This window comes from Strigops habroptila, chromosome 5 (assembly GCF_004027225.2).
Source record: "Strigops habroptila isolate Jane chromosome 5, bStrHab1.2.pri, whole genome shotgun sequence".
Taxonomy (NCBI): domain Eukaryota; kingdom Metazoa; phylum Chordata; class Aves; order Psittaciformes; family Psittacidae; genus Strigops; species Strigops habroptila.
In genome coordinates this window covers 16,752,015-16,774,619 of record NC_044281.2, presented here as the reverse complement: position 1 = coordinate 16,774,619, position 22,605 = coordinate 16,752,015, and the positions used below count along the sequence as shown (strand labels likewise).

Sequence of the window (22,605 nt, the reverse complement as noted above, 5' to 3'; positions counted from 1 at the left end):
GATGAAAGTAAGAGAATTTAAATTACCTTGTACTAACAGGAAAGCATGGCTAGAAGTTTCACCAGCTATATTGACTGCTTTCACCATGATGCTGGCAGAATCATCAGAAGTCACATCTCTAATGACTAATTCGCAAACATTGTCTTCAGGCCAGTACCAATACACACGATCAGTCCTTTCAATCTGCACACCATTTTTGAACCATTGGCACTCAGGGTCTGGTTTTCCCACCACTCTCACACGGAAGTGTGCATCTGCCCCCTGGATTACAGTCTGACTTTGAATGCGCTCAAGTATCTTGGGAGCCTCCATGCTTGGGCTAAGCTCAATCTTCTCTGGTTTGAATGTTGGAATGGTGATTTTGCCTTCAGGAGGAAGTGCTTTCTTCTCTTCCTCTGGGGTCTCTTTGGTCCAGTGAAGAAGTTCTTCTTTTGTCTTTTTCAACATTTCTTCATATGATTCATCTTTTTTGCGAGACTTAAGTTCCACAGCAGTGATGGCTTCATAATAGCCCTCTTCTGTCCTACGTTTGAATTTACTACGCAGCTCTTCAGATTCTTCTGAAAGCTTCTCATGAGTGATTCTTTCAGCCCTTTTCAGTTTCACCACTTCTTTGGTTGTTGCCTCTGCAGGTCTGTCTACCTTCTGTACCTCAAAGAGAAGTTTTCCAGGCTCTGGCAGTACAGGCTCATGTTTGGGTTCAGGTGCACGACGAAGAACAGATCTGAAGTCTTCCCTCTGCTGGATCTCAAGTCTCACCTTATGTTCAATAAAGCCTTCTGGATTCTCTGCAGTGACTTTTACCTCTCCTGTGTCATACGATTTGCAGTCCACAATATCCAGGTAGTAGATTCCATCATAACGGAGTCTAAACCTTTTGCTCTTACGGATGAGCTGCCCATTGAGGTACCAGTTGACCTTGGGCAAAGGATAGCCAGTCACACGGCAGCGGAATCGTGCTGTTTCGCCTTCCAAGACTCTTGCAGGTTCAGGAACCAAAACAATATCTGGCTTTTGTTTTTCCTTTTGGTCCATTGCAACTGCAGGAAGAGCACCCTCATGGGCCATTCTTTCTAACTCTTCAATTCGCTGCAGTCCCCTTCTGCCTTCTGGCAACTGTGATTCCTCCACAAGGCTTTTCTCATCCTTGACGATCAGAGTAGCTGATGTATGGTCTGTACCATATTTGTTAGTTGCCCTGCAAGTGATCACTCCACTATCTCTGGAATAGGCTACTCCATAGTCCAAGCTACAGTACCCAAACTCATTGATCATGCGGAGTCTGTTAGCTGCTTCCAAGGGTTTGCCATCATGCAACCACTCCACCACCATGGTAGGGTCACCAATTGGTGTAAGCCTGCACTCAAAATGTGCTGGTCCAAATTGTTTGAGCCTTAAAGATGTAAGCTTCTTCTTAAAAAATGGCTTCTGTTGCTTTTCTTTGTCATAGAGATCTCCTTCCTCCCATTGCTCTTGACCATAACGCAAATGGAGAGGTTCTAACTCTGGTGCTGCAATCTCCTTGGCTTTGTAAGTTCCTTTTGGAATGATTAATCTCCTTTCTGGTTCAGGTTCTGCATGTTCAACTTCAACATTTACTTTGCACCGAGTAGTGTCCCGCCCAGCTTTATTAATAGCAGTAGCAGTATACCACGCGGCATCTTGCCTGGCAGTAGATTCGATTTTAAGGGCAGCTGCCCCTTTGGTTCCCTCAATCCTGAAATATTAAAACAACTGGTTTTTTACATTTTCTGCACTTCTTTGTCATTCATTTTTGCCCTTCTCCAAAATTAGGTCAAAACCTCCAAAGGCAAATCTATGGAGGAATCAGACATCTTTATGGTAATTCATGTTTATGTATATGAATGTAGTGCCTAAGAATCAAACAGATAAGGATAATAAAAGCCAGTCTTAAATTTAATGTTGGGGGTTTTTTTTTGCCTGCACAGGACTTCAAAATCAGAGACAGATGAAATTTCCCTAAATCTCTGATGTAAAAGCATTGGCTTTGCAGAAAACATAATACACAAATACACAAGCTTGAAAAGATGGAGTGAATCCTACAAGATATTTTAGATCTCTGAGCCTTGCTGCAATGCAAAAGGTATAACTTCAGTAGCCATTGGACTAAGCTCTTAATGAATCCCTTCTATGGAATGAAGGTTATTCAGTATGCTGTAGGAGGCACTATGCAGGATAGTGATTATTAACTCCTTTCCTATTTAAACAAGATAAAAATGCTTACTTTATTTTGGGGTATTTATGAGGTACAATGATGTCACTGTTCTTCAGCCATACAATGTCAGGATTAGGGTTACCAGTAGCTTTCACTGCCATCTCCAATCTGGAGCCTTCCTTTACGCTAACATTCCTCAGCCTTTCCACGAAGTGTGGTCTGACTAGGTCTTCCTTGGCTGAAAGAGGAAGGGTAAGTGATCACAAGAGAAAATGGCACAACCACGGTTTTTAATAAGAAATACTCCTTAGCCTCCTAAAAATAGCATGCACAGTAGATACCTTCCACAGTCAGTGTCATTGAGACTGAAGCTTTGCCTGCCCTGTTCTGAGCAATTACAGCCCATTCTCCAGAGTCCTCTGGCATAGCAGGAACAATGATCAATGACTGGGTGCCATCTTCTTTGATCACTATTTTATGGGTGTAGTCATTAATCACTTGTTGACCTGCAGATACACATGAAAAAAAAAAAGTTGCACTCAAAACAGTGTATCAACAAGATGTAAAATGCATAGAAGGTTGGTTTTTAAGATTATTTGTTGATGAAAATGAGGCTGATGTACCATCATGGAACCAGTATGTCTCTGGCATAGGTCTGCCAACAACTTTTAAGTCAAATCTTGCTGTCTGGCCCTGTGAACATTTAAATGACGTAGGTTTCAGCACAAAAACTGGCTTGTACAGTCTCTCTAGTTGTCCTTCGTCAGTTTCTTCTAATCTGCGGGCAGGAGAACGAGAAGGAGAACTGCGAGCAGGAGACCGGCTTGGAGATCGTGGCGAAATAGACCTGGAAGTAAAAGAAAAGACAGATGTATGACCACATCATATAGCAGTGGGCTGACATGCAAAAAAGAGTTTAACTTTTTCCTTCAGCAAAATTCCTTCTAAAGAGGTTACAACCAATTTATCTATGTGAGAAATTGTGACAAAATTTTTTTTTATTCATAGTCAATTTTCTTTATGTTTTTGACAGCAGTTTGTACAGCTGAATAGCATACACCACAGCCAGGGAAGTTTTGGGGGTTTGTATATCGTACAGATATGGATGTAATCCTGTGTATGTTTCTGCATGTGTGTGTGTGTATGTATATGGAAACAGAACACAGTACGTGGCAATGCTGGATTTTTTCTGGCACAGAAATACAGCTGTTTCAAGAGTGGGAAATAAGGGTTGCACACAGTACCAGAACTCCAAGTTCTGGCAGAAGAATTTTTTTTCCAAAATATTAGTACTTCAAAAATAAATATGCTTACTGAGGTTGGAAGTCTGATACTGTGACTGCATAGGCATGTGAATGATGGTTCTCTGGAAACTGCATTGCTCATTAAGAAGGAAAATCAGACAAAGAGTTGGCACAAAAATCAGTATAAGCCATGAAAACAACATTTACAGCTCCTTTAGAGGCACACAAACTCCAATAACTTAAGCTGTTTAGCTGCTGTGTAATGAGTTTTTGGACTGCCTATCACAGCACACTAAAGTCTTATGAAATTTATATGTTACTGTGTACGTACCTATATCTTCTCATAACTTCTGGTCCTGGCATATAACCTGGAGTTGCTGTGGGTGCAACTGGCTCAACATAGAGTTTTGCTGAGCAAATGGCATTTCCTTTCATGTTACTGGCAAAAACAGTATAAATTCCTTCATCTTCAGGTAGAACAACGGGCAAACGGAGACTGGCACTGCCATCTTGCAAAACTTCCATGTGGTAGCGCTCTCCATGCCTTATGCGCTTACCATCTTTGTACCATGCAATCTGCATGGAAAGAAACAATGAAATGTTATGTGAGCTCTCCTAAAGACAAAGATCCAGTAATGATTCATGCATAAAACATATTACAATTTCCTACTTTTCAGCTGATGTATCATCACAGCCCATGTGCATGTGTTAACATGAATATTTTTACTTTAAATAAGACTAAAATAGTGTGTTTTCACACTAGCCTGAAACATTAATTTTGGAGCTAGAAACAGATATAAAGCCCATTTTGATGAAGAGCAAAGTGACCTACACTGTGTTCCCCACTTATGCGAGCTAACTAGGAGCTACTCAGAAGCAAGACCAATTTAGCTGGTAAATCAAACCTACCTCTGAACTGGCTAATCAACCTAACACTATTCTATTAAGGGACAAAAGGAAAATTCAGCTTAATATCAAAACAAAAGATCAGATTTCTTTTGAGATTTGCAGTTTTCTATGCATAATGTAGAGTGTCTGACAATGAGATGTTAAGAGATTTTTCAAGTAGAGCACCAGATGTTTTTTTAAATAGATTAATGTCATACAGGTTTGAGGTACCTTTGGCAATGGATATCCAGTTGTCTTGCAATGGAAAGTAACTCCTGTTCCTTCAAAAGTTCTGTAATTCTTTAATCTTAAATCAAATCCTGCTTCTATAGCTTCAGATTCAGAAATATCGACCATCATCTCCTCTCCGTCTTCTTCAAGAAGTTCATCTAAGGTGGTCTTAATAATTCGGAGTTCAATTTCCTTGATAAGTCTTTCTTCAAAAGAAGAAATATGGAATTCCTAGAGAAAACCAAAACCAGGAGTTCTGTGTGTCAGATCTTGTAAAGAAGTATTTGTACTTTACCAGTAATTTGTACTGATAAAGCGTCAGTATACAAAATCAGTATGGAGTGGTAGACATACCTCATCTACAAAAGTTCTGACCATCACTGTATCTTTCGCCATTTTCTTCCTAATTAGGGCTTGTTCTTTTTCATATTCTTTTTCAAAGTCACCGTATGAAACAGCTGGGGCTACCTCAGCCACTTTAGGTTCCTGAACATATGCAGTCACCTCAGTTTGGTACATTGTTTCTTGTTGCGATTTTATGTAGGCTTCATAATCAGCTAAGAATTAAGAACACAGTAATTTTGATAAATTTTTGTGATTTTTCAGTGGGTTGAATAGAGAAAACAAGTACAAATTTATTTTACTGGTTTTGGTGATTCAAACAGAGTTTCTGTCTGTTTAGCCAATAAAGAACAAACAGCAATAAAATCCAAAGCTCGGATAAGCTTTATAAATAAGTACAAGTTTTACTGTGCTATTTAGGTGTTCTAGTTCTGAAAGTGAAAGCACCTGTAGAGGCTATTTTACACTTTCTTACCATGGCTCTGTCTCCTACAAACTTTCATGCATTTTCACAAGGGAAAAAAAAAATAAAAAATTAGCTCTTTTCCTTGTAATAGAACAACCTATTACTTGATTAACTTCCTTTCCCCACATTACTCTCTGAACGTCTTCTGTTATGCAGACTGTTATGGATGCCAAAGGATGAAGGTTCCTATAAGTCCACATTCTAGCAAAGAATAAAGTCTTCCCAGAACCTGAGGTCAAATACTCTGCCTTGCAGAAACAGAGCCACCAGATCTCCCTTTACATTTCTTGAATTGACTAAACTAGGATACATTGAATTTGCAGCACAATTCAAAATATTTTTCCCAATTTAGAGTTAAATTTAAGAAATATTTCTCTCTTTCATTGAAAGTACAATGCACCTTCTTCTAGTAAGGAGACCGTTGCAGAAGCTTCACCATGTTTATTACGAACAACAATAGTGTATTCTCCGGCATCGTCGGCAAAAGTCATGGAAATTTCAAGTTTGCATTCCCCGGTTTCTCTTTTGTAACTCACTTTGTATCTGTAGAAAACACAAAAGTACAAGTTCTCTGTAATTCTGATTAACATACTTTTTAGTGAATTTGCTTTTAATCGTAAAATTAATTGGAAGCACTCCTAACTTGTGCAAGACAAAGATTGAAACTTCAGCAGGCAATTCTCACTCAATGAACCTGCAGAACAGTGCAGGGAAAGTAGCCATGCTGAAACTAGGCCACAGGACTACTTTCTATCTGTTGTCACTAAAATAAATGGGATTCAAACAGCAGTACAAACAGAAATATCAGAGATCTAATCATCAGACACAGTAAAATGGAATATGCTGTGAGCACATAATTTGTCCGAATATGGGTAGTTATAGTATGATATATTTCAAGAATGCCACAAATGTTTTTTTTCCTCTGCTAGAAAGTGTGTTGCTTTCTATAGACAGCATTTGCATAGGCAGAATGCAAACATTGCCCAGAATCATAGAATCATAGGATCATAGACAGAATTAAAAAAATGTAAAACTTCTTCCTGATTTGTTTTTAAGCATATGTAGTATCTCTCATTTTATGGTCTTTTGAATGTTTGAATTTTAAAACTTACCCTTCTAAAGTCTCATATTAAAACATGATTCTATGATTTTTCCATTTTAGAAATAAAATTTCACAGAACTCAGTGATGTAGCTTGGCTCAGCATCATTAGGGGAATGAAAATTATGGTAATGTAAATTATGTTTAGATAGATTTTGCGCATAGTATTCAAAGTACCTGTAGCCAGTCGTCAGAGGAACTCCACCTTTTTTCCAGTAGACATGTGGCTTTGGGTTGCCCCCTACTTGGCATTCAAAAATAATGCTCCCACCTTCAATTAATTTATGTACCATGGGTTTTCTTATGAAGAAAGGAGGTATGGGTTCTCCCGATACTTCCTCTACTGCAGCAGAGACATCTTCCATTACAATGTCTTTTGTCTCCATATAGCTGAAAGAAGATTCCAATGCAGGTAAGTGAGCTGATGTCTGAAGCTCTCTTAAACAGAATGCAAGAAACTAAAGACCACAGTAGCGGTAGTCTGTTTAGGAAAGTAACTTTACCGTTTCTCTTCTCTAACAGCCTTCTCAGAAATGGTTTCTCGAGTCTCAATTTCCTCTGAAACTGCAAAGCAAACATCATATAGTGGAATTTAAAATACTTTAATAGTGCTTAAGCAGTTAGTCTAGTTGTCACAAAGAAAGAGAAGGTTAAGTAGTTAGTTGGCTCAGAGGGCCAGGTACTTCCACTGAGGAAGCAATGTAAGAGTCTTCATCAGTATACAGTTGGCCTTTTCCTCATGCTCTTACAGCCCTGGAATACAATTTAAGGCATACGCTCTACTCGGGAGCTGACAAAACGTCTAAGTTACATTACTAATAATATTCAGCCAACAAAATTATAATCTTCCTGCATTGACAAGAGGAAATGGCCTGAAGTTTAGATTGGATATTCGGAAGAATTTCTTCACCAAAAAGTTTATCAACCATTGGAACAGGCTGCTTAGGGAATTGGTTGAGTAACCATCCCTGGAGGTATTTAAACAGGCAGATGTGGTGCTCATGGACATGGTTTAGTGGTGCGCTTGGCAGTGTTAGGCTGGCAGTTGAACTCGGTGATCTTAAAGGTCTTTTCCAACCTAAATGATTCTATCAGTCTATAAATATACATACCTTTCACATGTAAGTGGCAAGATGTGCTGACACTCCCAGCCTTATTCGTAGCAGTGCAGGTAAATCTTCCACTGTCTTCTGCAAAAGCTTCACGAATCACAAGGCGAGCAAGCCCTGCTTTGAAAGTTATCTGGAAGTCCATTGAACTCTCGATCTTGTAGTCTTCCCTGTACCATGTCACAGTAGGCTGAGGATGACCAGAGATATGGCACTCCAGAGTAACAGACTCACCTTCAGTCACAGTCTTATTTTTGAGGCCCTATATGACAAAATGTAGGTATCACAGTGAGTATATATTTTCAGTACTAAACAGACATTTAAATAACTAAAGCCTATTTAAATGGAAAAATTAATGTCTACTTCAAAACAGTGTTCTGCACAGCAGTGTATCCAGGAAAAAAGAGGCACTTCCCAATGGGAAGTATTTGAAACTGGATTTGGGGTCTCTGAACACTACTGTTATTAAGAAGAAAATGAAAAGTTAGGTTGATGTTTGTGCAGATCATGGTGAGAAATCATTTCACTGCAGCAAAGGTCAACCTACTATGTGACAGTTGTGAAGAATCACCCCCATAATAGACATTCAGAATAGTTTGTGTCAGAGACAAATTGTGTGGCTGAGTAAGTCTAATACAGAGTTTAAAAGATTAAATAAAGACAATTTTCATGTTCAGGTCTTCAAAGATAAAATTTAAAATGCAAAATGGGTGAAAACTTAATGAAACTCCCCTAATCTGCATATAAACTACTTACTGAGACTAAGGTGGGTGGAGTAGCAGGGATTTCTGCAGGCACAGGAACTCTGGCAGTTTCTGTCACCTAGATTGTTTAAAACACAGTTAATGAACACTTAACAAAGCCAAGGACATAAACAGCAGAATTTAGATAAGAAAAGAAATTAGAGTAAAGAAAACTCTTTGCTTGGCATAGGTAAATATTAGGTCCTTAGAAGGATTTGTGTAAAACAACAAGAGAAAAGTCAGAAGAATGCTGTAAAAGTGGAAAATTGCAATAAGGAAACAGCAAACAAGTGAGGCTATGCTATGTTTTTAAGATGTAAGTCAGTCAAAGTGATGGAAATTTGCTTAATAACATACCTTTGCTTCACCTTCTTTCTGCAACATCAAGTATTCTTCCCACACTGCTTCACCCTTAATGCTTACACCTGTCTCCTTTTTAGTATCAACATCATAATGACTTTTATAGGTCTCAGCAGCCTCTCCAAAGGGAAACTGCGGAGGGGCGACTGGCTCTGCTTTTATCCTGACTTCATGAGGCTTTAGCTGAGGTGGCTTCACGGGCTTGGTGATCTTTTGCGCAGCAGATGTAGCTGATAATTCTTTTTGCAGAGTAGCCATGGCAGATCCAGCTATTGAAACCTAAGGAACAGAGAAGAGAGAGTTACAGCTTTGTCGTTCTCTTGTTTTCAAAGGAAACATTAAAATATGTAATTCTTAAGCAGATTGCATATGCACCAGTTGCTTCCTTAGTCATTTGTTGATACTGCAAAAGCTACATAGACAAAAATGAATTCTAGTTTTAGATTGCGCTAGTAGAATACCAGAGATATAATATCCTTGTATTATTTTTGGTGTGTCTAACATCTTACTTTAGAATTTGATCTTTAAATCGTTAAGAAGCTCTTAAATGCAGCATGAGAAATATCCTCTAAATTTATTCACTTGAGGCCTTAGCTTTCCATTTAATCAGTCTGATACTGCAATAAACAATACTACTAATTGTATAACTGTCAATGATTTGAAAAAGAGATTTCAAAATGTTATTGTAGGTGTTATAACTTTGGAAAACATACATAAATCTTTAAAGAAAAAATAGTTTAGGTAATTTTTATAGTGTTTAATTTTATTTGAGGGGAAAAAATCACTTTTAAAGGTCCGGGTGAAGAGAGAAAGTGTGCTCTAATGAGAAAATTAATTGAATGGGAACTTTTAATAATATGCGAAGGAGTTGAATAGAAGAATGGGAAAAAAAAATTAAAATGGATGGTATAGTATTATACAGTCTGGACTTTTCTACTGCAAAAATTAGCTTACTATGTAGTAAACTGCAAGGAAGAAAGAAGCAATGTTTATAATGTGCTAGTGAAGTGATGCACATAATAAGATTGAAAAGGGATACTTCTGCTCTTTAGAAAACATAAGTTGCATGATACGTTTATGATTTCACTATATGACATGATGTATTGAAGCTGTACCCTTATACAGATGATAACTTGGTTAAATAATGATTACAAATCAAATTTTAGCAGTTCATGTGTCTGTTCACAGCACTGATCTTTATTAGTCAAACAAGCCAACAAAAACAATTGCAGAGAGCATACAACTCTTCTTAGGAAAGCACCATATTGGAGTGGGAGGAAAAGCCTTTGGAACAGGTGACCCGCTTGTTACTATAAATCAGCATATTATTCTTCTTGGATACAGTTTTCACTTCCTACCTCATATGTATGGTCTGGTTTAGGAACAGCAATTTTGGCGACTGTGAAGTGAGGACTTGCTGTGCGAGGTCGTGGGTGTTCAACATGAATTGTTTTCTCCATCTTAGCTTCTGTTTCTCTTTTTATCTACACAAAGCAATGAAAAAAGTTGTCGAGAATGTGATGCTGCTCTTCAAACAGAAACAGATTTCACTGGGACATAGATTTTGGAAAAGAATGCAATGTAAACTAATGTCTAACCTCTGTCGATATCTGAACTTCCTTCTTTTCAGCAGCAGAGATATGTTTCTCAGGAGGAACATAGACAGTTTTAACTTCTTTAGTGACAACATGACGTTCTGCTGGGGCCTCAGTAACCCGGTCTGTTACAGCAGCAACCCGGTCTGTTACTTGCTCTTTATAGCCATATTCCAAAGTTTTCTGCTTTACATAAGCTTCATCTGCTTGTTCTTGTTCCCAGGGTGATCGAACACGTGCCTGATCAACTGCTGCAACAACTGTAGCTACAGCTTCAGCCCTTTTTCCAGCTTCAGACTATAGATAACATTGGCAAAATTTATACAAATATTCATCATTATATTAAAGGCTTACAAATATGGCAAATACTTATAAATATAATGCTCAGTAAAGTATATTCCAAACAAAGAGTGCATACATATGCAAAAGTAATAATGTAAACATCAGCTGTGTTCACTCATAAATACACTTCAGAGTCAGTAGACTCAGACATAGGCATAGTCTTTTCTAAGCTCTGTCTATGCATATTCAGATGATATCTATGCTTGTGTGCTTTATACATATCAATATTTGTATGCAAGCTCTCTTCTAATACTTCATAGTCACCTTTATGGCTACTTATGGCAGCTATGTAAATGTGCACATATATTTAAAGTCAGTATGCTGATCAGCTCCATATAACTGTTAGATGTTACTAAAAATGTAGTTTTTAGTAACTAGCAGTTACTATTTCAGTCTAGCACCTGATATGAATGTATTTACCATGGAATATACCCATAAAAATCTTTACCCCAGGCATATTGGTTGGTTCAGAGCTAATTTATTTTAAATGATTTTACAAAAGAAGGAAAACTGAGTTTTCTGAGGAATTGGAAATAATGCATTTGTCTCAGGAACTTTCTTTTTTTCTTATAACTGATAACTACCGTCAACTTCTATGTTATCAGGGTCAAAATTTCTGCCTGGTCAGACAACAATAGGTAATAGGATGATCGCTACTGGTGTTCATTATTACTGTCATAACTGATCTGGATGTAGCAATGAAGCATATGACATTTATGCCTTGTAGATGGAATACCCCCCTAATAGATAATTTCATGCTGATCTTAAAGTCATTATCACCTTGAACTAAAATAACAAGTGAGACCAAAATGCGATGGTTTGCAGAGAATTTTTTTTTTTAATTATTATTAGTGTTTAGGTTACAGAGACATCTTATTTAATATCATTGCCTGGTTCGAAATCATTGTTTGTACCAGTTTGAATTTTGCCCTAAATTTACATCATCTAACAAGTAACTGCGATCTCTTAACAGTCTGACTTCTGTGAGCTTTATATGCTGTGCTCTTGTAATAATATTTTATAAAATTATTTTATGAATGTACCATACTGTTTCTAACCAAGTAGATGGGTAGAATTACATAAAAGCTGTTGGCTTTTAGAGCCAATAGTTATGCCATTCTTCCACGTATGAAAGTTCCTGGCTGTATTATAATCAGAAAGCTTTTCTACTGTGGGAGTCCTACTGTAACAAAGCCATGTCCACTAGTGTCTGATTGTCAGAAGTAATAAAGTGTACAAACTTGAATGGATGTTAACGTTTGTATTATATAAAGAACATTACAATTCAAACTTGAACTGAGAGTGGTTGTTTCATCTGACAACCATAAAATTGCAAGGAATCATCATGTAGAAGAAAAAATTGCAGTCAGAAATTTGAACAAGTAAACATGATTTGATTGTCATTGGTAGGGAGTAGGCTTTCAGAGAGAAATCTGACTGTAGTCTTAGAAGTGGCATTTCCTAATATTCCTTTATGTCTAGTGAGACAAAAACCTCCTTATCACCAGAAACTTAATCATACTGCCTCTGTTACTTGACAATCATCTAACTTGATGGGTATGTTATCAGGAATTAATTTGAAGGCATTCTATTGTACCCAAGTAGCTCTTAAAAGGAAAGGTTTGTAGATAAAACAAATTGTAACAGTTCATTTCACATCTGCAACAGCTATAGTCACCTGATCATAAGCTAGATGAATTTGTTCTTGCTTGGCTGTAATTTCTTCTTTAGTTCTGGACACTGTGACTGGTGCTTTGGTTTTATCAGTGGCAATTATTTTCGGAGCTATAGTAGTTTTCTTAGCTTCCTTTTTAATCTAATTATTGTAGCAAAAATAAAAGTTTCAGTTACATATGATCTTGAAAGATATTTGAACAACGGGAAAGCATTTTGGAATGGGAACAAGCAAAAAGAAGGGGTTAGATCCTTGTGCACTTCACACAGCTCTGCATTATATGTATACTGGTAAGTATTGTTACACCCTCACACCTATTTAAGTAAAAGTAATGATTTAAAAAAAAAGTTAAAATGCATTTCAGGAGTCAGTTATTCCATTCCAAAGGTCAATCAGAAGAGAATTATGGGCATCCTATTAATGAAAACATTTAGGAGAACAAGATAGACATGGAATAATAAAGTGTAATTAACAGTAGTTCTGGAAGTTTGTAAGTGGAATAAATCATATTAAAAATGAACTGGAAATGTATAGTTAGTTTTTTTGAGGGACACATAAGGTGTGTAAAGAAGAGAGGATAAAAATCCAAATATGGTTATAATATTGCTGTTCACCTTTTCATGGGTTATGCTCACTTGTTCTTGTTTGGTAGCAATTCCTTCTTTACTTTTTGATATTATGACTGGTGGTTTAGGTTTATCAGTGGTAATTACTACTTTAGGTACAGAAGGTTTCATATCTTCCTTTCTTATCTAGTTTTTATGGTAAAGAAAATAATAGTAATCAATTATGTCTGTTGTCAAAATTACACAGCTTTCCTGGAAAGTGGGGTAAGGTTTCAGAATGTGTATCAATAAGAGAAAAAAAAGCACTTGAGAAACGGAATAATCCCTTTGTACAGACCAAGCTATAGCCTATTTTATATGCTAGCTGAACAAAGTCATTAACATATTGCACTAATCTGTCTGTGAACTGTGCTATATCGTTGCTGCTTTGTAGAAACTGTTTTCTGTTTACAGAAAAATGAGTATTACTGACTTAATGTTTGCTCCCCTCAGTAGATAGAACTATTTCATCAGTTACTCCAACAAAGATTTCACAATACAGCCTAGTAGATGCATTCAATCCTCATACAAATATGAACTTCATTAAATCAAACTCCACACATAAATATCATATCGTGAGAGATAACCTTTACAATTTATCTTCAGAAATCTACCTTCAGACAAAAAGCAAAGGTCATTAAGCATAAGATGAAGTTCTGTGTACCCTGGCAATAAAAGCTATAATGTTCAAAGGATCTATAGGATTGGCAGCTTCACTCTTCCTCTGTAGACAGAGCTGCCCTGAGGTGAGTAGACCTGGACCTGTGACACTGGGCTGGACTACCTTGCTTTATAAACTTTTCATTTTGTAATCTGCTCTTCATAAATTAGCAGAGCAAATATATGTAGCACATTGGTTGAAGAATGAGGTTTTATAAACTTTTTAGTGTATAACAGTGAGTTAAACAACTGTAATATTAATTTACCTTTTCATGAGCAATTTGCACTTGCTCGTGTCTGATAGATATTTCTTCTCTAGCTCTTGATATTCTTTCTTGTTCTTTGGCTTTGTCTGTGGCAATTACTACTGTGGGTACTGGAGTTTTCTCTGGTTGTTTTCTTACCTAAATGTTTATAAATAAAGAAGTTTAAATGATATATTGTTTAAAAATATAAGGTATGTGATTTTTGATACATTTGGAAAAGAAGATAAAACTGAAAGGGAAATAAAATGTCAAACTCTGGATTTCAAAATCATCTAGTCTAGAAACAACAACATAAACAGACTTTTTATAAAACATATATACATTTAGCATAAAAACGATACAACATTCCACAAATAATTGCTTTGCTACTAAAAGCAATAATAAAAAAATAAAATCTGATCAGAGAAAAACTGTCCTGCATCATAATCAGTTTGAGAAAGTATAGGATATTAAAAACAAGTATTAGGTAATTTTCACTTTGCCAAGAAGTTCAGCTATAATCCGCACATAAACATGCAATTTTTTTCCAAGGTGGATTTCTATTTCTCAGTACTTTAAACCTAGGTTACACTTCATTCCTCATGCATTTCTGCTAGAATGCAGATGTAATATTCCTCTATAAAAGCTGGTCTTCCATTAAATCACATTTGTCTGATAAAACACATGCTAAAATAATCTGGATCAGTATTTTCAAAATTGATTTCAATGCAGAATGAGTTTTTGCTCCTTTTTCTGACCCACTGTGCTGCCAACAAAACAGGCTACAAATAGCAAGCTTAGAAACAAAATCAGAGAAAAAAACCCCACTATACAATATATAAAAAATAGATTTTTTTTCTAGGTTAATGTTTTTCAAGCTTATCTATAATCCTTAGGTATTAATGGAAGTGAAATAAAAAAAGAAGCATCATCAAGAAGAGACAGGAGAATGATAGCAATCTAAACTGGAAGAGTGAACATCTAAGAGGAGGAAAAGATAGTATTATGGTATGTCATTTTTCTTGTTCATAGGTTTGTCGTTTGATGAGACATTAGATTTTTGAACAGAGTATGACAAGCATCGGTAACATCTGTATTCACCTTTTCATGAGAGATGTGCCTTTGTTCTTCTGAAGTAACAATTTCTTCTCTAGTTCTTGATATTACTGTTTGTTTTGTGGCTTTATCACTGGTAATTACTACTGTTGCCTCCTTTCTCATCTGATTTTTATAGCGACAAACAAAAAAACAAAGCCTTAAAATTCATTTTAACAACTTGATCATCAAAAGAAGAGAAGAAGGTAAAGTAAGAGAAGAGTGCAAGTGAAGGAAAAACACTAAGGGAGAATTATTTTATACCTAGTGGGGAAATTGTAAATGAGAGATTAGAGGAAAAACTCCATCAGCATAAGAATAATGTTAGAGAATAGATGACAAGGGAGAATACAGGATCACTTTCATAGAAAGCATTCTTAAACTTAAAAACAGTTTAAGAATAACTAGTTCAATCCTGCTGTGATGGAAAGCAATAGGAAAAGTGATCCATGAGCATTCCTTTACAGTCATGGTTTTGTGGTGGACTGAGTAATGTCTTGTTAATTCCTCACAGTGAATTATGCCTTGTTTGCATGTTGGATGAAGGGATAAAGAGGAAACCATAGAATGCCTGTGATCTGTTTCTACCTGCTCCTGAACAGGCTGAACGTGGACTGCGGTCATTGCTGTCCTTTTAGCAGTTTGCTCTACAACACTTGGAGCTGGTTCTCTCACCATGGCTTGATCCACAGCAGCAACAACCGTAGCAACAGCTGCTGTTTTTTCACTGTCCTTTCTCACCTATATTAGTCACATCAAAAGACATTTTTTCATGTTTTGCATACACTTGGAAGAAGCACAAAAATCAAGTACAGAGACAGAATGTTGCAAAGAAGCATTTAAATATTTGCAGCAGAACTGCCAACAGCAGGTACACACACGTTTTTATACACAGCCTTCCATGTAGCAGATCTATTCAGCAGTGGCAAGTCCACACATAGACCAAAACCAACGCTGCTTCAAAAGATAGGCTTTACCTCTCTAGCACCAGCTGCAACCTCACCACTAGTGGTAACTTGTTCTTGGACCCCGTATCTCCCTTCCCATCTTTCTTCAGTTCTTATTTGGGTAGCACTTGCAGATACTCTTGTTTCCTTCATCTGTGCTTCTGTGGTTGCAGTATATCCTTCCTGCTTCCAAGGAGGAAGGACTTCAGCCCCAGCTGTTGTCACTACATGTGTTTTACGGATTGGAGATGGAGATTTCACTGGTCTAATAGGTGAGGTGGAGATTCTTCCAGCAGGAGAAACTGACCTAATATAAAAATAAAGTATTAACATAATTAATGTAGTGTCATACAACAGTTATACAAACAACTTCAGCCTGAACTTGAATTCACTCCCCATTTAGGATATCTTCACTAGTTTGATTTCACAAAAGTTTTTGAGGTGTTCTACTTGTAAATTACACTTATCTGGTTTTAACATTATGCCTAATGTGTGTTTTTGTCATACTCATAACTGTAACACATCTTCATAGTAGCTTAGTTAGATTCCCAAAAAGAAATAAGGGCAAATTCAAAGGGCATTTCACTCAAGCACACATATTTCTTATATATATATATAAAAATTATTAATTTCCATTTGCTCTATCGTAATTCTAATAGGAATAAAATAAAAGGCTTACAGTCTGTGAGTATTACATATTACATTTGTGGTCCAGTCTCTGCAGAGAGACAAAATTATTAGAGTAACTGCTTTTTGTAAAAATTTCATGTGGCAGCCACCTAGCAACAACATAACCTTATGTACTGCTGCACCACATCTCATTTCTATGTGTCATCCATTCATGTGTTCAGATTCCAAGCGAGATTCGATCTATATTTTTTCCTATACTTACATTTCAAATTTCTCCAACAATAACTGGTAGCCACTTAGAAAGTGCTAGTTTTTCAATTTTGATATTCTAAAAATTCAGTCCCAGTCCTAACAGATAGTTTGAAAGCATTTTTCAAAATTATTTAATAATCTTTCTAACTTACATTTTCTTTGAGATGAATCTTTTTATTCTGTATTTCCCAGAGAACACTAACATGTTGCAGCAGTAGGGGGCAGCAGCATCATATTAAGTTTTAGATTTATTTTCTAATGTGTTGTATGTCTAAAAGTGGTTTGACAAGCAGGGAAGTACAAACTTCTAGTTCCATACACACTCTAGATGGCACTATTGAATTATTCTTTCATCTATGCAGCTTGTTAGTTATTGCTAGTTACTACCAATACATTTCTTCCTGTACTTGCAAGTTATTCTCAATGGGGCAAAGTTCACCAGCATACTTAGCTCTGGCAATTTAAATGGGGCTTTTCTGAGCACTCAGCTTGGAGACATTCCTTTCAGAATGCTGAAACTGCAGGACTTCCAAAGCAGTTTTCTCAGCTGCTTTCTCAGCACACACCTCCTGGGGTCTCCCTGACCATGAGCCCTGCTCTTCATATCACTCACTTTCCCTCTAAGACCCTTTACAGAGCAGAGCTAAACATCATTTTTCCATAACTGTATTTACCTTGCCTACTTTAAAACATTATTTCTACACATAGAATGTCTTCTTTCCATTCTGCTTGCCACTCATCAGAGCGCCATTGTTCTTTTTCCTGTTCATCTAAAATAATCAAGGACCAACCGCTTTACTGTTTTCTTCTCTTTCACCATGAACTTGAAGCTTTGAGTGCTATTTCAGCTGTATGTAGAGCAATCAAATTGGATTTATTCTCTAAAGGATTTTCTTCCATATGGGATAGAAAATTTACATAAGAGGCACACCTTTCTATAGCAGTGGCAAATATAGCACATTATAGCTCACCATCAGAATAAACACAGTTGGTATTAAGGCAGTGCATTCTTCCATTTTACTCTGTGCTCTCATTCTAGAATATTACTTCTGTATGTGAAAGTTGATTCAAAAAGCAATCTTGTTTGAAAAAATAAAAAGTTTACCTTACTGGTGAGGGTGTTGGTGCTCTGACATGTCTTACAGGTGATGGTGATTGTCTAACAGGTGATGGTGATTGCTGTCGTGCCATTTGTGCTTTTGCAGCAATTACTGGTGGGGTTGGTGATTTTGATGTAGGTCTAGGAATCATTCGTGGAGGTGCCTTATGTGGGAGCTGTGGGGCTGCAGCACCTTCTATGACCATTTCAACACTTGTAAGTGATCTGGCATCAAAGTGGGCTTCAGTCTTCTACAATGAAATCAAGAAAACAAGTCTGAGATACTGTAGAAGTCATCACCCATATTTTAACCTTACCTGCTTTGTTTTTGAAAAACATACCTTTTCAATTCTGGCTTGTCTTGTTTGTGAAATCTGAGCAGTCGAAACAATTGTCTTTGTCTTTTTAGCAGGAACGGCTTCTTCCTCACCTTTTGGAAGAGAAAACATGGTCAGGAGAATTGCAGATGGCAACAAACAACAAGCAGTTGCAGAAATAAATGAATGGTCAATTTCATTTGTATACAAATTTATATAAACAACAGAGAGAGAATTGAGCAACCATGTGTTTTTCCTGCAGTATCTATAGACAGAGAATTGTGAAAACAGTTGTAATAATATTTCTGCATTACTCTGTCCTTAGAAAAACAAACAAACAAACAAAACAAATCAAAACAGTCCTGGATCTCACATAACTACACATTCTGGAAGGCTGAGTCGAAATCCAAGCAAGACTGCTCTGGGTAGAATGATTCACTGCTACAATTCTCTAAGAACTGTCTTCATCCTTACCAGACTCATTTACAAGACCATGTACAGTTATGCAGTCTAATATATACCTATTCTATCAAAGCCGGCTTACAAATACAACTTTGAGAAATCTACAGAACAAAATGAGAACAATTGAAAGTATCCTCAGTGGAGCATCCTGTCCACTGAATCCTCAGTTTAAAGATGACCAATTCTGGAGAAAAGCTCCTTTCAAATTCTTAGACAAAAATCTTTTGCAAATGTCACCAAAACACTGTTTTTTCACAGCAACTTAATAACTCTTGAGAAAGAAATTATAAATTATCTTGTTCATATAACTTTGATGAAGTGGTGCATACTGTACTGTTACAACAATGAATGATCTCTTATGTTCATTGCTTGCAACTTCACCTCCGTTACCTTGAATTAGCAATTCAGCTGTTGAAGTAGCACGTCCCACATTATTTGTGGCATTTACTGAATAGGTACCGGAGTCTTCAGGATATGCTTCTGCAATTATTAAGCTGTAAAGGTCTCCTTCTTGTATAATTTGAAAATCGGGGGAGCTTTGTATTTCTACTCCATCCCGATAAAACTTCACCACAGGTGTAGGGATTCCAGTCACTCTTACATCAAGTCGAACTTGACTTCCCTGCCTTGCAGTCATGCTCTGTAGTCGTTGTGAAAAGTTTGGTGGTGCTGTTCCAGCTGCAGTTTTATTGAAGAAATAAATAGAAATGCAATAACGTCTGTTAAAAAGAACTTTATGGGCTAGATATTTTCATTGGTAGAATTGCATAAGTTCTCTTTCCCTTTCACATGCTACTGACAGATGATACTACAGACTCAAGCATTCAAAACATAGAGCTGATTTGCCAAAATGCAAACACCCTTAACTTTTTTTATATGTTTAATATTTCTGATTATGCCCACGAGTGCAAATATTTCTAGAATTAGAGATACATTAATTATAACCATAGGTAGTAAGTGCAGTCTCTTGGGTATGGCCCTTTATGTGAGTTATTCTGTTAAATATCTGCAGAACTTTCTTTTCTTTTATCCTTTCTTTTATGCATAGTTTGAATAAAGCCACTTTGACAGATCACATGAGCAGAAGCTAAGACAGAAGTTTGTAATTGTGGTTGAGAGTTTTTAGATCAACATTAAACTTTATACAGTTAAGGTATAAACGATGCTGTTAGAAAACACTAGTCAGAATACATGCTGAATTCTAGACTGCTTTAGGAAAACGAATTGGTTTGCTATTTCTTTTTTGATCATGTACTTTATGTCCAAACCTTTTTCATTATCTGACCCTTCTGCTGTTGCTCTCTCTCACACTGCCAGCAGAGGGAGGTGGCTTTCTTTAGCTGTTTCATACCCGTGACAAGTAGCTCAGCTGTACTAGTAGCTTGCCCAGATCCATTGGTGGCTTGCACGGTGTATCTTCCACTGTTTGCTTCTGTCACGGTGGGGATCACCAGTTTAGCGCGGCCATCACTAAAGGAGATCTGCACACCGGGCAGAGTTGCAGCAGAAAGAACCTGGCCATCCCGATACCAGTTCACCTCAGGAACTGGGAAACCTAAAGAAAAGGGAATACAAAAGGAGATTAAGATTCTATGAAATGCCAGATATCGAAAATTACCATAATACTCGCTCATGTATGCACAGTCACAGTGGAGTGCAATGGCATAGGCACAGATACACGATTGTGAGTCCAGTGACACAGTGGTAGAAGAATTTCTTTTTAGAAAGGTCTTTAAAATACACAGAGCAATAGGACAACTGCACAGGCTACTGAATTTAGGAAATCACTTGAATAATGAGTGGACTGTAGTGTCTGGCAGTCCTGTTGAGGAATAAAAGTTCATTGAAATTATGAGGGAGATGAATTAATGCACGTGAGAATTTTTTATTTATCTGTTAGAGTCTAAGTAGTATTGTTTACTGCTAACAAAACTATCCAGTCCAATAGTTTGGAGACAAAGTAAAAATCGGAACTTCTGACCAAGTTAAGTAGTTGTCCTAACACTAAATGATTTAAAAAATGAAGTGACAGAAATAGTGACTGTTGTAGACATTAACATCAAGTGCTATTAATGTTTTGGAGGATTTGTTTCTTTTTTCCTGGAGTGAATTCTGTTTTAGTTTGATATAAAGCAGTCAGCTGGAATCAGCTGATCTTTTGTTGTTCAAATATATTACTCTTTTGTTGCCAGGGTCATGAGCAAGACTCTTCCTGTCAGAAGAGTTTGACATATATCTACAGCTGGTTTTTTAGCTTTAAATGATGGTTTCAGATTCCTAATGGAAATTCTGTTCCTGGTGTTTTACTCAGCCAACTCTATTGAGCAACTGAAATCCATTTGACAAACAGGCAAGGTTTTTAGACAAGCCACATAAGAAGAACAGTTACTTTAAGAAGATAGTTCCAGCTCAAAGGTTTTTTTGTAGTCCTAGAACAACATTTCTCTAAAATGAAAAACCCTTCAAATTTACTTCATGTACTTCTTCACTGAAGCCAAATCACCAATTGCACTGCACAGGGGCTCAGGAATGAGATCTGAAACTGCAATTACTACAGCTGCTCTAATTTTTCCATTTCCACTCTCTGTGGCTTGGAAAACTCTAGGACCACAGAACTCTGCTTCCTTTCTAGAGTACCTCTCCTATAAACTCATTTAACTATCAGGGGGTTTAAAGTGTCAGGAATATGACTGTGTGAGACTAAAATGAAAGGAAATCTGAGAAATGTAGTTCGAAGCTTTTACTGGCTGTCTGCAGCCATGCCATACTTGGTTAGCAAAGTTTTAAATTTTACTCATAGTTGAAAAACTGATTTTCAGACATATGCAAAATAGAAGCACACACACAGAAAAAGAGTGTTGCCAGTTTTAGAGTGGATTAGAAATCAAAAGGGTAAAAGTACATTTAAGCATTGTTAATTTCACAGATGGAAGTTATCAAACAGCTCTGATGGGGCTGGTGTAATTCAATTTTGTACTACTAGTATAGGAGAAGTTGAACATTATCACCCTAAATATAAAGTACCCAGCAGATCCCACTGATTTCATCCAGAGCTAACATTTGTGCAAATGTGTTTCAGAAATGCTTAAGCTTGGCAACCAAAAATCACGTTGTCAATAGAGAATTTCTTGAAACAAAATGTTTTGTTTTCTTGGTGCAGCATCATATGATGATTAGCAAACATGGGGTTTGTGTGGTAGGTTGAACAAATCCTACATTTTTAAAAATTGAGTCTATTTTAATGTCTCAAAGTCGTATGCTCAAGGGATTCAAAATTAGAAGCCATTTTGAAAATCTGAGGCCAAACTCATACTAAAAGAAACTGAACTGAACAAATTTACTAGGACTCTGCTAATTCCATGCCACATGGCTAGGGTCTAAAAGGTAAGATTTACCTCAGATTGTGGATATTTTTGACTATGTAGTCATAGTCATACTCTACATAGTAGGGCTATGTAGAGTAAAGATTTACTTTAAAATGTGCCAAATGATGCTATAATTTGAATATTAATTATCAGGACATTCTTTTCATTTTTAAAACTGTCCTTAAGGTTTTTGAACTTTATTGACAAAATGAAGAAAATCAACCTGAAGGGCCTCAAATTCACTAATTTAGTAACTGAATTCAAAGAGATTGTCCTGGCAATGATGTAAGTGAAAAGAATTGCCAACCTGTGAATCATCTATGTGTTGCTTTCAACGTTATGTGGTGTAGGGCCATCTTACATTGGGTAATGCAAAATTCAGAGAAAGTTGAACTGATATTTTCAGTACTCAACTGAAGTGGAGTACAGGTTAGTTGTTTGGGAACAAATTCAACACCTGATTAGTACTGTGGAGACATGAGGATGGACACAGTTCTATTGCTATCAGCACTGCAGACTTTCTTGACAGTGACGTACTGCCTCATGTCCCCTCAGTAACTGCTCATCCAGTAGGGCTCCCCCTGTGAGGATGTGCTAGCTGCTCTGGCATTTACTGCTGTTAGTCACGGGTTTGTGTGTTGTGAGCCAGGGGGAGGT

General features: G+C 36.9%; 1 protein-coding gene across 1 annotated transcript in view; it reads right to left on the bottom strand.

Moving 5' to 3' along the window:
- The window catches only part of TTN (titin), a 253,250-nt gene that overhangs the window by 228,691 nt on the left and 1,954 nt on the right, over positions 1-22,605 (bottom strand). The window contains exons 2-26 of the mRNA XM_030485587.1: positions 19,935-20,138; positions 18,974-19,261; positions 18,146-18,234; positions 17,811-18,055; positions 15,854-16,130; positions 15,465-15,617; positions 14,883-15,002; positions 13,803-13,940; positions 12,886-13,023; positions 12,275-12,412; positions 10,258-10,551; positions 10,018-10,143; positions 8,657-8,938; positions 8,313-8,378; positions 7,560-7,818; positions 6,951-7,011; positions 6,625-6,837; positions 5,748-5,890; positions 4,894-5,096; positions 4,540-4,770; positions 3,752-3,996; positions 2,800-3,023; positions 2,518-2,682; positions 2,246-2,414; positions 27-1,717 (exon numbers count right to left, since the gene is read on the bottom strand). Coding sequence (XP_030341447.1) covers positions 27-1,717; positions 2,246-2,414; positions 2,518-2,682; positions 2,800-3,023; positions 3,752-3,996; positions 4,540-4,770; positions 4,894-5,096; positions 5,748-5,890; positions 6,625-6,837; positions 6,951-7,011; positions 7,560-7,818; positions 8,313-8,378; positions 8,657-8,938; positions 10,018-10,143; positions 10,258-10,551; positions 12,275-12,412; positions 12,886-13,023; positions 13,803-13,940; positions 14,883-15,002; positions 15,465-15,617; positions 15,854-16,130; positions 17,811-18,055; positions 18,146-18,234; positions 18,974-19,261; positions 19,935-20,138 — 6,162 coding nt within the window. The remainder of the gene's footprint in view (positions 1-26; positions 1,718-2,245; positions 2,415-2,517; positions 2,683-2,799; positions 3,024-3,751; positions 3,997-4,539; positions 4,771-4,893; positions 5,097-5,747; positions 5,891-6,624; positions 6,838-6,950; positions 7,012-7,559; positions 7,819-8,312; positions 8,379-8,656; positions 8,939-10,017; positions 10,144-10,257; positions 10,552-12,274; positions 12,413-12,885; positions 13,024-13,802; positions 13,941-14,882; positions 15,003-15,464; positions 15,618-15,853; positions 16,131-17,810; positions 18,056-18,145; positions 18,235-18,973; positions 19,262-19,934; positions 20,139-22,605) is intronic.